Source organism: Chanodichthys erythropterus, chromosome 7 (assembly GCF_024489055.1).
Source record: "Chanodichthys erythropterus isolate Z2021 chromosome 7, ASM2448905v1, whole genome shotgun sequence".
Lineage (NCBI taxonomy): Eukaryota > Metazoa > Chordata > Actinopteri > Cypriniformes > Xenocyprididae > Chanodichthys > Chanodichthys erythropterus.
Window position 1 is genome coordinate 24,696,117 of NC_090227.1, and position 13,268 is coordinate 24,709,384.

General features: G+C 37.2%; 1 protein-coding gene across 1 annotated transcript in view; it reads right to left on the bottom strand.

The window, feature by feature from the left end:
• zbbx (zinc finger, B-box domain containing) overlaps positions 1 to 13,268 on the bottom strand; it is a 52,196-nt gene that overhangs the window by 17,288 nt on the left and 21,640 nt on the right. Inside the window, exons 8-14 of the mRNA XM_067389374.1 lie at positions 12,826 to 12,979; positions 11,328 to 11,439; positions 7,963 to 8,066; positions 5,948 to 6,066; positions 5,743 to 5,804; positions 4,585 to 5,498; positions 3,330 to 3,556 (exon numbers count right to left, since the gene is read on the bottom strand). Of these exons, the coding sequence (XP_067245475.1) occupies positions 3,330 to 3,556; positions 4,585 to 5,498; positions 5,743 to 5,804; positions 5,948 to 6,066; positions 7,963 to 8,066; positions 11,328 to 11,439; positions 12,826 to 12,979 (1,692 nt within the window). The remainder of the gene's footprint in view (positions 1 to 3,329; positions 3,557 to 4,584; positions 5,499 to 5,742; positions 5,805 to 5,947; positions 6,067 to 7,962; positions 8,067 to 11,327; positions 11,440 to 12,825; positions 12,980 to 13,268) is intronic.

A 13,268-nucleotide genomic window follows, 5' to 3' on the forward strand; every position in this document is an offset into this window, starting at 1 on the left:
AATGAGAAATGATTGCAGTGCTCTGGACAACCGCTATAGAGTTATTGTCACTATAGAGTTGGAACCGGTGAATGCGGTTTACTGGTTTCATAGAAAGAGAACGATTGAGCGCGTGTGAGCTGGCTGGCCCTGAGCCAAATCAGTCACGGTAAGAATACTGTCATGTTTGCGGACTAAATACATCAATACGAGAGGCAACGCGAAACGAAAAGAAATGTGAAATAAAACGTCATGTTTTAATGAAAAGTGGTGGAAATAACGGATGATGGGCACAGAATGCTAACAAAACTCTGAGACATTTACAATCACACTCCCACCACAGGTGTAGCTTGCAAACTCAAAATACATCAGTGATATACCTCAGTTTAAATAGATTTGTGTTTGGTGGTGTGGGTTTCAGGGATGTTTAGATAACTATAAACAAGTTAACGTTCACTTTAGCTATCAGTGTAAATGCTTCAGTTTGTTTTCAATATAATAAAACAAATGGAAGCATTTTAACTGATATAATACTGCATATCAGTTTAAATATTATATTTTATTATATTATAATGTATAAAAAAATGATCTCACAAGGGGAGAAATTCATAAGCAATAAACATGTAATTTTGATGGTTTAATACTGTCTGTTGTCTGTTACTGTCTGTGCATCGATGAGCCCAACACCCTGTCACTGGTTTGTGGGTATATGCAGTATCTCACAGAAGTGAGTACACCCCTCACATTTTTGTAAATATTTTATTATGTCTTTTCATGTGACAACACTGAAGAAATGACACTTTGCTACAATGTAAAGTAGTGAGTATACAGCTTGTATAACAGTGTACATTTGCTGTCCCCTCAAAATAACTCAACACACAGCCATTAATGTCTAAACCGCTGGCCACAAAAGTGAGTACACCCCTAAGTGAAAATGTCCAAATTGGGCCCAAAGTGTCAATAGTGCCAGCACTGCCTTAACCCTCTTGGGCATGGAGTTCACCAGAGCTTCACAGGTTGCCACTGGAGTCCTCTTCCACTCCTCCATGATGACATCACAGAGCTGGTGGATGTTAAAGACCATGCGCTCATCCACCTTCCGTTTGAGGAAGCCCCACAGATGCTCAATAGGGTTCAGGTCTGGAGACATGCTTGGCAAGTCCATCACCTTTACCCTCGGCTTCTTTAGCAAGGCAGTGGTCACCTTGGAGGTGTGTTTGGGGTCGTTATCATGTTGGAATACTGCCCTGCGGCCCAGTCTCCGATGGGAGGAGATCATGCTCTGCTCATTCATGGTTCCCTCAATGAACTGTAGCTCCCCAGTGCCGGCAGCACTCATGCAGCCCCAGACCATGACACTCCCACCATCATGCATGACTGTAGGCAAGACACACTTGGTTTTGTACTCCTTACCTGGTTGCCACCACATGCTTGACACCGTCTGAACCAATTAAGTTTATCTTGGTCTCATCAGACCACAGGACATGGTTCCAGTAATTCATTTCCTTAGTCTGCTTATCTTGAGCAAACTGTTTGCAGGTTTTCTTGTATATCATCTTTAGAATAGGCTTCCTTCTGGGACAACAGCCATGCAGACCAATAAAACCATGGTATGGTCTTGGCCACAGTGCTTCAACTCAGTTTCAGGGTCTTGACAATCTTTTTATAGCCTAAGCTATCTTTATGTAGAGCAACAATTCTTTTCTTCAGATCCTCAGAGAGTTCTTTGCCATGAGGTGCCATGTTGAACTTCCATTGACCAGTATGAGAGAGTGAGAGCGATAACACTAAATTTAACACACCTGCTCCCCATTCACACCTTGTAACACTAACGCGTCACATGACACCGGGGAGAGAAAATGATTAATAAATAATAAATAATTTTCACTTAGGGGTGTACTCACTTTTGTGGCCAGCGGTTTTGACATTAATGGCTGTGTGTTGAGTTATTTTGAGGGGACAGCAAATTTACACTGTTATACAAGCTGTACACTCACTACTTTACATAATTACATTGTAGCAAAGTGTCATTTCTTCAGTGTTGTCACATGAAAAGATATAATAAAATATTTACAAAAATGTGAGGGGTGTACTCACGTCTGTGAGATACTGTATATATATATATATATATATATATATATATATATATATATATATTTATATATATATATATATATATATATATATTAAATTGAAAGAAAATGAGAAACAATTATGTTTTGATTGAGTCCCATTTGGTGTCCTTTAAATGGAAAATGAGGTAGCGGAAAAAAGAATCTGCGGGTGGTAATTAAGAACACAAATTTTCTGATCTTCAGACAAACGAGCAGCGATAAGTCCACTTTCTGATCAGACATTTAATTTCAGGTGTTTAATTCATTTTCTTTTCTCTCTCTTTCTGTTATGCCATTAAACTTTGATAGTCCATTTGCGGCTGACTTGATGGCTGTGTTTCTTTTCGTCCCTCATCAACTGAGTAGATCTGAGAGTAGTCAGTGCCTGCTGTTACCTTTCACACAGCTTGCAATTCACTTATATAGGAGTATCTATTTGAAATATCTAATTGATCAAGTCTTTGGTATCCGAGAGTTTCCTGCAAGACCATTCAATATTACCAAAAGGATTCTTTTTATAGTTCTCATATTCTCTTTGTAAAGGTCAATTCACACTGCACCGACAGACGGAGACCAATGGCGAGAGTCACCAGATTACAGCACATCACTTCTCGGACATTCTAAATCCGATTCAGCATGTTCATTCAGAGAAAACAAGCTCCGACAGACGCCAACAGACTCCAACATGGGTACCACCCTGATCCGACAAAATCCGATGAAGTGTCTGTTGCTGTTTATCAGCATGGTTTGAATTGGCCTTAATAGTTCAAACAGAGTCTGCGAAAGATCAAGTTTTTTACTACATTAGTGTGGTTGCATTTCCATCAAAGCAGCTATCATGACTATATTAGCTATACAATGTTTGGGAACAGTAGGCTACGTTTTTTTTTTTAGAAATTAATATTCAGTAAGGATGCATTAAGTTTATCAAAATTGATAGTACAGACATTTATAATTTTACAAAAGATTTATATTTCAAATAAATGCTGTTTTTATTTCAACATTGATAATAAGATTTTTTTTCTTGAGCACCAAACCAGCATTGAACATAATTATATTTCTAAATATATTTGTTTTTATTGAATTTTTTATCAAATAATTGCAGCGTTCATGGGCATAAGAGATATAAACATAACAATGTTTTAAATCTTACTGACCACAACCTTTTGAATTGTAGTCTTTTAACTGTTTTAAAATTGTTTTGGTGGTAACCTGTTACAAGTAACTGAACTTCACCTGTGAAGATCCTGTAACCAGGACCGGTTCTGTGTTCTTGTGTTCTGACTTTGAGAAGTTCGGAAAAGCGAAATGAGGATCTGTTGGAGGGTTTGTGGTGGGACGTGGAGAGGAAACGTTATTCTTTTGTTCTTCTGAATCTGTGATTCGTTTCAGTTCTTCATCAGATGAGTCTTCCTCACTGGGCACCAGGAAAGCATCTTCACCTGTCATTTCCTCTTCTGAATCTGAGCAGTGACAAATAGTGAGAGAGGAGAAACCATGAGAACAGGAGGAGAGAAAACACTGAGGCAGAGAAGAGATGTTCCAGCAGGAGGCCAGCAGTGAGGATGCAAACATACGTCCTTATCTAATGCTCGCAGCGAGCCGCCTGGACATGGTCTAGCAGAGCTTGTATGTTTCTCTTCCCTGCTTCCCGTCTGCTGCCTCCTGCATTAATAATGCTTATCCTACACAGTTTCCATCACTCTGCTAGTCAGCAAATACTGCAGAAACAACCGCTGTGTGAATGAAGGGTGATGTCTACACTGGTGTTTTCTCATAATCATTACTCTCTGATGCAGATGTACTGGACCCCAAGGGATGCTGGAAATCAGGTTCTTGTCATTTAGAAAGAATTTTTCAATGTTTATTAAATATTTGATTCAGCTTGGTCAATCTTGCATTTGGCTTTCAAATATTGTGTACAATGAAGCATTGGATTTACTTCAATGCTGTGCTAGTTTCATGTCTCTTATCACTCCACACTCTCTTTATTCTTAGCAACTGAACTCAAGCTTTTACAACTATTTTAAAACTTTAAATCTAGCTTTTAAAACTACTTTTCGCCAGGCTTTCTCATGCTAGCATCAAAGTTTTTCTTGATTAACTTTATCTAGTTACTGAATTTAAATTATTATTTGAAATTATTTATTATGTATTGCCAGTGGTGCCATTTATCATAATGCTGCTGTCACCATTTTATAAAAGCAAAGAGCCAGATGTTTATTACAGTTTATTGCAATGGTTAAATGGTAAAAGCCTTCATATTCTGTCTAAATATACCTTGCAAACCTGGAAAAACACTGTAACACACAGACTTAGGTGGCTTATTGCTAATCATTACATTAGGAAAACAGTCTTCATTGCTCACAAACACTTTTGCAAGAGAATTATAAACAGTAGCTCAAGCACCAGAAGAACTAAATTGCAATTAGACACTGCTATTTTCAATGTTCAGTCAACTTAAAAATCTACCAGTAGAAGTTAAACTAACCTGACATGCTCAGCTGTAGGGAGAGCACAGTAGTTTTGGGTGACCTTCGTGAGCCCTTTAACCATTTGGAGGGGTGGTGTGAATGGTGCCCATCAGTATGAGAGGATTCAACCCTTTGTGTAGAGGACCTCACGGACTCATGGACAGGCATAGTAGATGTACCTCTATCTGAGACTGAACCAAACTGTGATGATTCTCTAGGTAACTGCCTTAATGAAGGAACTGCAGTACTTGGGGAAGTGATGGCACTTTCTAAAGACAGTTGAGCTAATTTCGTTCCAGAATCTGGTGTTGAATGAGCAGAACTAGATTGGATTGTGTTGACCGGAGAGGATACAGGTCTAGACCTTGGGGACGGAGAGCCTGGAGGTTTTGGACTTCGTTTAGGGATGAGTAGAAATGCAGGAGAATGACATGGAGAAGACCTAGCAGACGGTACTCTAGCAGAAGAGGGGCTGACAAAAGAAATATGGTCTTCAGAGTCTGGAAAAGTTTGATTCATTTTGGGTTTTGGGAGTGAAGGAGATGATGTTGGCAGAATCTCTAAGGGTTTGTCTGGTTGTGCTGTAGAAAACCTTGTCTGTGGGCTTGGTTTTGGAGGGTCACTCAGTTCTGCTTTCTGGCCTCCTCTTCGTGAATTTGACAGGAATGGTTCTGAGGTAGTCAAAAGGTGCTGTGATCTCTGAAGCCTCATTTGAAGTGGAGAAAAGCTTTCTGATCTTGACAATGATGACGTAAATTTTTCAGTCTCTTGTGAAGGCAGCCACATCTCATGAGAAGAGTTGATATTTATGTTAGAATTACTTTCCCGGAACAATCCTTTGGTCATTGTAGAGAAGGATGGTGTGGAAGTCAAAACTGAAAATCCAAATTCTCCTCCTCCAGATAAATCTTCATTTTCAACCGCCGCAAACCTTTAGGAAGAAAAACAGACATGCATTTTAGCATCTAACAAGTCTGAAACATACTGCCACAGTTAACAGCCTCATTTTAAGTCTAGTTGTGGCTGATACATATGTCTACATGACACTGTATTAGTGTCAGTTCTGATTTGAGAAAAAACAGCTTCTTCAATTATATTCCTGCTTCAAGATTCAACTTTTTTGTCGTTTCCTTTCAAAAAGTCTCAGCTTTTCACCTTGATCTTTTGTTTCTTACATTTTGCTCTTATTTCCCTGCTTGACTCCAAAAGATCTGTACGTTTCAGCATCTCCAACCATCTGGAAAAATTAAAGTGACAAAAAAAAAAAAAAATATGGAGAAGACAGAATGATAAGTGTATGGAAACGGCATTGAGGAGTCATTCACTGGCCATCGTCCAGCAGTCCATTACAAAGACTGGGGTGATGGGGTTCATAATTACCTCATCTAACTCTAGGATGCTTAAACAGGATTCTGCAGGGCTGTCCACTTTCCCATCATCCTCAGTGAGATCGATTGTGAAGAGAGAGTTAAAGTATTTGTGCAACTCCATCCGCTCTGCTGCAAATCAGATGCAGTAAAACAGATTTATGGTCAATTAAATTAATTCAGCTCAATAATCAGAATGGCCTTATTGCTGTAAATGTGTGTAATACAGAGTGACAGATCTAAGAACACATGATGTGAAGATTCATGAACTAGTTTTCAATGGGGGAGTAGGGCAGGACTTGATTTTATTAATCATGATTTGATTGGATAGTGTAAAATAGGCATTTCATACCAGAATACAAATCTATAATTATTTGCTATAACTGCAGAAAACTAATACATTAACATTAAAAGACATTACATTTCTGAATTATACTGTACATTGGAAAAATAGCTGAATTTGATTTATTTCAGTCCATGCCCTTTGAAATTTTAAATCAAAATTTTACCTATATATGTTACTGTGAACCACAAAACCAGTCATAAGGAACAATTTTATACATTTATACATCTTTTCATTGATGTATGGTTTGTTAGGATAGGACAATATCTGGCTGATAGGACAAAATCTGGAATCTGAAGGTGCAAAAAAATCAAAATATTGAGAAAATCAGCTTTAAAGTTGTCCAAATGAAGTCCTTAGCAATGCATATCCACTCAAAAAAAATACATTTTTGATATATTTACGGTATAGGAAATTTAAAAAATACCTTCATGGAACATAATCTTTACTTAATATCCTAATGATTTTTGGCATAAAAGAAAAGTCATTTTGACCCATACAATGTACTGTTGACTATTGATACAAATATACTTGTGCGACTTATGACTGGTTTTGTGGTCCATGGTCACATATTTTATGAATAAATACCACACCTGTGCAAAATTCATATTACTTGTAGAAAAAGTGATTGTTTTCATAATATTTCTTTAAAATACACTACCATTCAAAGATTTGGAATCAGTAAAGATGACATTAACAGATATTTTAAATTGTAATAATATTGATAAATGTTGTATAAATACTGTAAAAAATGTATAAATACATTGTAGTACATTGTACTGATTTTAAAGGGTAGTTTATAATAAACTGTTCACCTTTGAAATTTTTTTTTATGTAAACAAGGCCATACAAGTGGGGAAAAATAATAGAAACTAATTACTTAATGATCTTATCAAATTCTTGCTGTATATTATGTTGCAGTCAGAAGAATGTCACATTACAGAAGTGAGATGCTTTGCAAATGCCGTTGTATGTCTTTAAATTCAAAACAGAGTCAAAACAAGTTATCAGCAGACTGAACAGGTGACCAGTCATTAAAACCCAAATCAAACGAATACTCAGAATAACGCCTTTGCATTTGAAAAAGTAAAAAGTAACTGAAAAATGTTTTGCGCATAAGCATCAGGGATGTGGGCTTCAGAAAAGATGCGACAGGCTTGGGCTGGTGCAGATGAAGAGAGACGGCGTTCATCATGGGGCTGTTTGGGAAAAGCTGAAGGTGGTCAAATCTTTGACAGCTGTGATCAACTGGCCTCCCAGAAGCACCTAGAAACTTCTCTCAATCAGCTGTCGGAGTGCTCTGTCAGACGATCGCCCTCCCTCCAGTGTAATAAGAGCTCTGTGATTACACTTCAGGGACGCAGTGATGGATCCGAGTTGCCGGCTGTGAGAGGAGAGCTGCCCTCCGCACTGACTCTCACAGCTCATTTCTCCAACTTTTTGGAGAGAGTGCAGAGTCTTTGTGAATCACACCTGCTGCATGGCATGTACATGACCAGTCACCCCCTACTCCTTATCATCCTTTATCCAAACCATGTATGACACGAAATGTTTCCAGCGACAAAATACATACATATACTGTAGTTTTTGTTTTAAACTTTGCACAATTAATCATTATCTAATGCTTGCAAGAAAAAATATATATCCTAAAATTGTGTGTGTGTGTGTGATGAAACGTGTCACACCTGTCAGTTGTTGGCTCAGTTCATCCGTCTCTGCAGGTGGAGGTGTGGGTGGCTCTGGCCGACGTTGGACGACAGACAAGGGCTGAAATTCTTCAATTTGTCCTCTGAGGGAGAAAAAAATAATGCTGTTCCCAGTAAATCACACTCAGAAATTTGAGGATAATTAATCAGCCTCCCTTTCCTCAACAGTGCAACTATAAATAAACAACATTTCAGCGCAGCACAGCACTTTAGTAATAGCTTTATCCACCTCTGAAAAATCTTTCACCAGTAGGATAAAAATATTATCAACCAATAATGTAATAGACTGACATGTTTCACTTTTTTCAGTTTTCATGATCAAATTCATTTCTGAAGTATAAAATCAAGTCCTGCCCTACATTATTTTAGGAATATCTACAACTACACTTTTTGAAAAACAGCTAGTTGGTGGGCTGTCTGGTTTAGCGGCACATTTCTGGATAAAATGAGAATCAGGATTTTTTAATTTCAAATAGAGATCACAATTCTCCAACGATTCTGAATATAAAACTAAACAAAATAACATGTAATTTACTAAAGGTGCTGACAAAATATTAATAGCTGGAATCTAATTGCTGGAAACATGTTTAATTAATCAAAAATGGTTCTGAATGAATTCAATGACTCATTAATAAATACTTGTTTCATTGATGAACCATTATTATTGAACAAATCTTTTGAATGAATGATTCAATGACAAATACATTTTTGAACAGTCATTTGTCGCCACCATTTACACAAATTTAATTGAAACAACTGTTATTTGAGGTGCCAAGTTAGTTTCAAAAGGTGGTTTGCTCTATTTTGATCGCTATCTTAGACATCAGTGTTTATATCCTAACTTTAAACTTTTCTCTCAGTACTTCTGTGATAATCTGAATATTTGTAACACAGAAATAACTACTGTGTGGGTCAAAACAAATATTTGAATGTTCAGGTATGATTTTGTTAAAGGTTTAGTATATGGGCTAATCGCCATCATTAATAAAATAAGATTGCGTGGGTGTTTGAATCCAGATTGTGATCTTTTTATGATTATTCATGCAGCTCTGCTTGTAAGTGTTCAATACGGTCTGTAAAATTAAGCCAGTTTTGCATCATCTTTTCCAAATACAATTGTGTTTATTTAGTGAAATATTGACGCTAAACACAGCCCTTTAATAGAGTAATTTATGATACACTATGATTTATGAATATGAAGATTATTAAATAATAAAGATAAATAATCTTTACACTTTTCTTGATTTCAGTATAAATATTTAAACATCCTTCAAAAAAAAATTGATAAGATATGAGGTCTGAACTATACATTTTTAAGGATTATGTTGAAAGCAAGAAAAACCTATTTGCCATAGTTTGTTTAGATATGCATACTTAAATATTTAAAGTGAAAAATGAGACTTTTGCAGCATATACTAATTTGTAGGTCTCACCAAGGCTGCATTTATTTGATCAAAAATACAGTAAAAGCAAAAATATTGTGAAATAAAGTTATAATTTAAAATGACTTTTTGTAATTTAATTTGAAATTTGAATTTATTTTAAAATGTAATTTATTCCTGTGATAGCAAAGCTGATTTTTCAGCAGCAACTGTTTTTACTGTTAAATATTTTTGTGGAAACTTTTTTCAGTATTCATTAATTAATAGAAAGTTCAGTTCAATTTGAAACAGAAATCTTTTGTATTGTTATAAATGTCACTACTGCCACTTTGATCAATTTAATGCATCTTTGCTGAATAAATGTACTCTCCAAACAGTGGTACACACACACACACACACACACTTGTACTCGTACTATGTCACATTACAAACAGTGTATGCATACAAGGAACTCGACAATTTGAAACGGGCTGAAGGAAGTTGATGACCCAGTCTTCCTGTTTGTGATTAAATCTCAGCTCAGCCAGATTCCCCAGACACACAGGTTTAGTCCTTTAAACCTTTTCTGTCCATTTACCGGTGATTTACCATACAAACGCATTAGCAGAAAAGCCATCAGCCCTCTGTCTTCCCAAACACAAGTCTCTCTCTATCTCTTTCGTTGTGCTCTCGTTTCCTTTCCTGAAGCCAACTCTTGCTGCCTCAGCAGCACAACCTGCTTTCCTCATTGTGTGTGTGCGTGTGTGTGTTTGTGAGCATGTGAAGGGATTAGACTCCCCTATCACACACTCCATTCCTCCAGAGTGTGAGCTGCAGCCCTGGGCCACACGTCTGCCCTCCTCCCACAGAACCCAAACACACACACAGGCTTGCTTGAAAAATCCAGCTTCCTGTTCCGTGATTCTTCACACACCCGGCCTCAAAAGAAGGCAATTTAATGGATTCACAATTAGACCCTTCTTGAATAGCCGACCTAAATACCACCGCTGTCACAGATACCATAACACTCCAGAAGCTCGAGATGCAGTTCAAAGCGTTTAGGAGGGTTTACAGATACTGTGTTTGAGTATTTTACGTGCTTTTGTCAGGCTTTCTCATTTCGTAGGCGAGCATTGCAATCTTTTGGGGGGCAGAACAACTGTTTATTGGCTCAGTTTCAAACTTAGTGTGCGGCGTACATAGGTAGCTGTCTTCAAAGGCAGCACCCTAACTGAAACGGAATCTTGTAAATGACTGACCTGGAACATTCTACACAGCGTTATTTTAGTATTATTTACATACTATTATTGTCTTTATTAATTTTGAATTAGCTTTTATTTTTTATATATTTTCAGTTTTCATTTTAGTTTTAGTAATTTTTTGTGCTTTTGTCATTTTTATTATTTTCTTTTTATATTTCTATTTAGCTTAATTTATTTTTACTTCATTGTAGTACTTAAACTAACGTTAAGTTTTTAAACTTTACGTATTTCCTGTAATATTTATATTTTATTTGTGCTTCATTTAAATATGTTTCAATTATTCTAAAATTGTGTTTCTCTCATTCATTAATTCTGGGTTTGCATTCTCTATGATTGCTGCCTCAGAATACCAAAATAAGCTATCTTAGAAGGTAGCATGTTGCTGCCTACCATTTGAAACAGTGTTAATGTAAACAGTGCATTAAAATAGTCCCTACATGTGCAGCTTACTAGGTTTTGGAACAGTGCCGGTGTGTGTATAAGAGTCATTTTACAAAGTTAAACAATACCACGAAACTGCTTTGGTGCTGATTAGCTCAATAAATTCCAGCGACTCTGTGGTGGAACAACTTAAAAGTGAAGCCATGTAATTAGCAAACATAAGTCATTAACTGATCTTAAATGGACCTTAATTGGGGCCTGGGAAGGTAAATGAAGCTTGTAATGCTCTTATTCAATTGGTGTCTGTTCGGTTATAAAGTGTGAAGTGTCAAGAGCTAACCTGCGGTGTTTTTTCAGGAGGAGTTTCTCCATGTAGCTCAGAGTGTCCTCCTTGAACTCTACATGAATTAACTGATGGGATCCTTTCTCTGTTTGTGTTTCCATCACAGACACTAGAAAGAAAAAAGACACCAATCAAGTCTTCAAATCTGAATTGTGTGCATACAAAAAACAGGATAGTAATCATATTTAGCTGCAGTGTGTAACCCGATTACATACTGTACTACCATCCAGAGCATAAAGCAAACCACTAAAGAATTTATATTAAACACAGACACATGAGACTAAATGAGAAAAATAAGCTGTCTGGTGCAGAATTCAAGCAGTACTATTGACATAATTCTGCCTTTGTTTTGAGAGTTCTTTTGCTGTATTGTGAGCATATAAAGGCCGGTTAGACTTCAGTGCATTTGAAACCCCCTTAACACAGCAGTCATTATCACACTGAGCACAAGCCAAACAGCACTGCAGCGGGTGCGACTCCTGCTAGCCAAGTACAGAAAGAGAAGTCAGAGAAAGGAATAAACGCAACGAGTCTGACACAGGATAAGGAGTTATTTTAGATTTTAGATACAGTATGATCTGACCATTAAGCTTAAAGGAGTATAAGAACAGCTATCCTATTTAATTTTAACTCCCCCCAAAAAACATAAAATATATGTTAGGAGGTGCACCTTCAGTTAACAGACCTCCCATTTATATTTGCTGACATGCTGCAGAGACACTCCACCCATGTTATTATTTTCCCTGTCCAAGTAAAATAAATTTACTTTGATTACAAATATCACGTGTGTGAGATGACTGCTATAGATTTTATATTCAGAATATATATATATATATATATATATATATATATATATATATATATATATATATATATATAAATGCATATGCATAAAGGCACCAATTTATATATTTCTAAACAGTATATACTACATAGGATTAACTAAGCTAGTATTTGAATTCATGCAGAGCTGAGCTGAAAATGTCAGAGGTAAAGTGATTCTCTTAAAGGAGTCAAGTGAGTGGAAACGTCACGTCTGCTTTCATTTAGCAACAAAAACCTCTGCATCCAGCGGTTCTCGACTAATATCCCTAACAGATTGAATTCCTGTGACCTGGCATCATTGTTCAAGTTTCTGCAAATAATTTCTCAAACTCATTGTGTCATTAGTTGTCAAATCACAGAGGCATTACTGCAAACTGTACACAGCACCTGGAAACACACATGCACCGTCACAGAGCACATGTTTGTCATGCATATATGTAGTTACCTGGCAACCAATCAGTGGCGCTGTCATGCTTGTGGTGTGCGTTATTTCAGTCAATGCCACACATGAGTATGCTTTATGAGAGACTGTTTGTGTGTGTTCTGACAGCCTGCCACAGAATATATGTCGCAGCTCACGCAAACCTGACAGCATGTCATTGTATTACTGTGGTTTGACTGTAGCATATTCGCACAGACTCAGCTGCGTGTGTGTGTGTGCGTTTGTTACCTGGTCTCTGCCCTCTCTCTCTCCACTCTTTCAGAGCCTCCTGGAAGGACCTAGCTGACTGCTCTTCATCAAAGCGTCCTCTCAAAAGAGAGCTGTCCTCTTCCTCACCAGTCTCCTCATCCTCCACGTCAACACCGTCATTCACAAACAACACCTGAGGCGAGACACAGAGAACACAATGAGAGTGACGGAGAGAGTGAGAGAAGGAGACTAAATTAAATGGAGCACATGGCCAAGTTTCTACACTGTACAGAAAGTTGAGAGCAGGTATGTGTTTAAATGTCTACTTCCTTCCTTCCAACAAAAACTTACCAATAAAACTCAATCTACCCAGAAACAGTATAAGAAAGAGACGTTAGGAGTTGGGAGATATCAATTGATATTCGACGCTGAACAGAGATACAGCTGGCTAGAAATGTTCATTTGAATGTTTTATGAGGCAA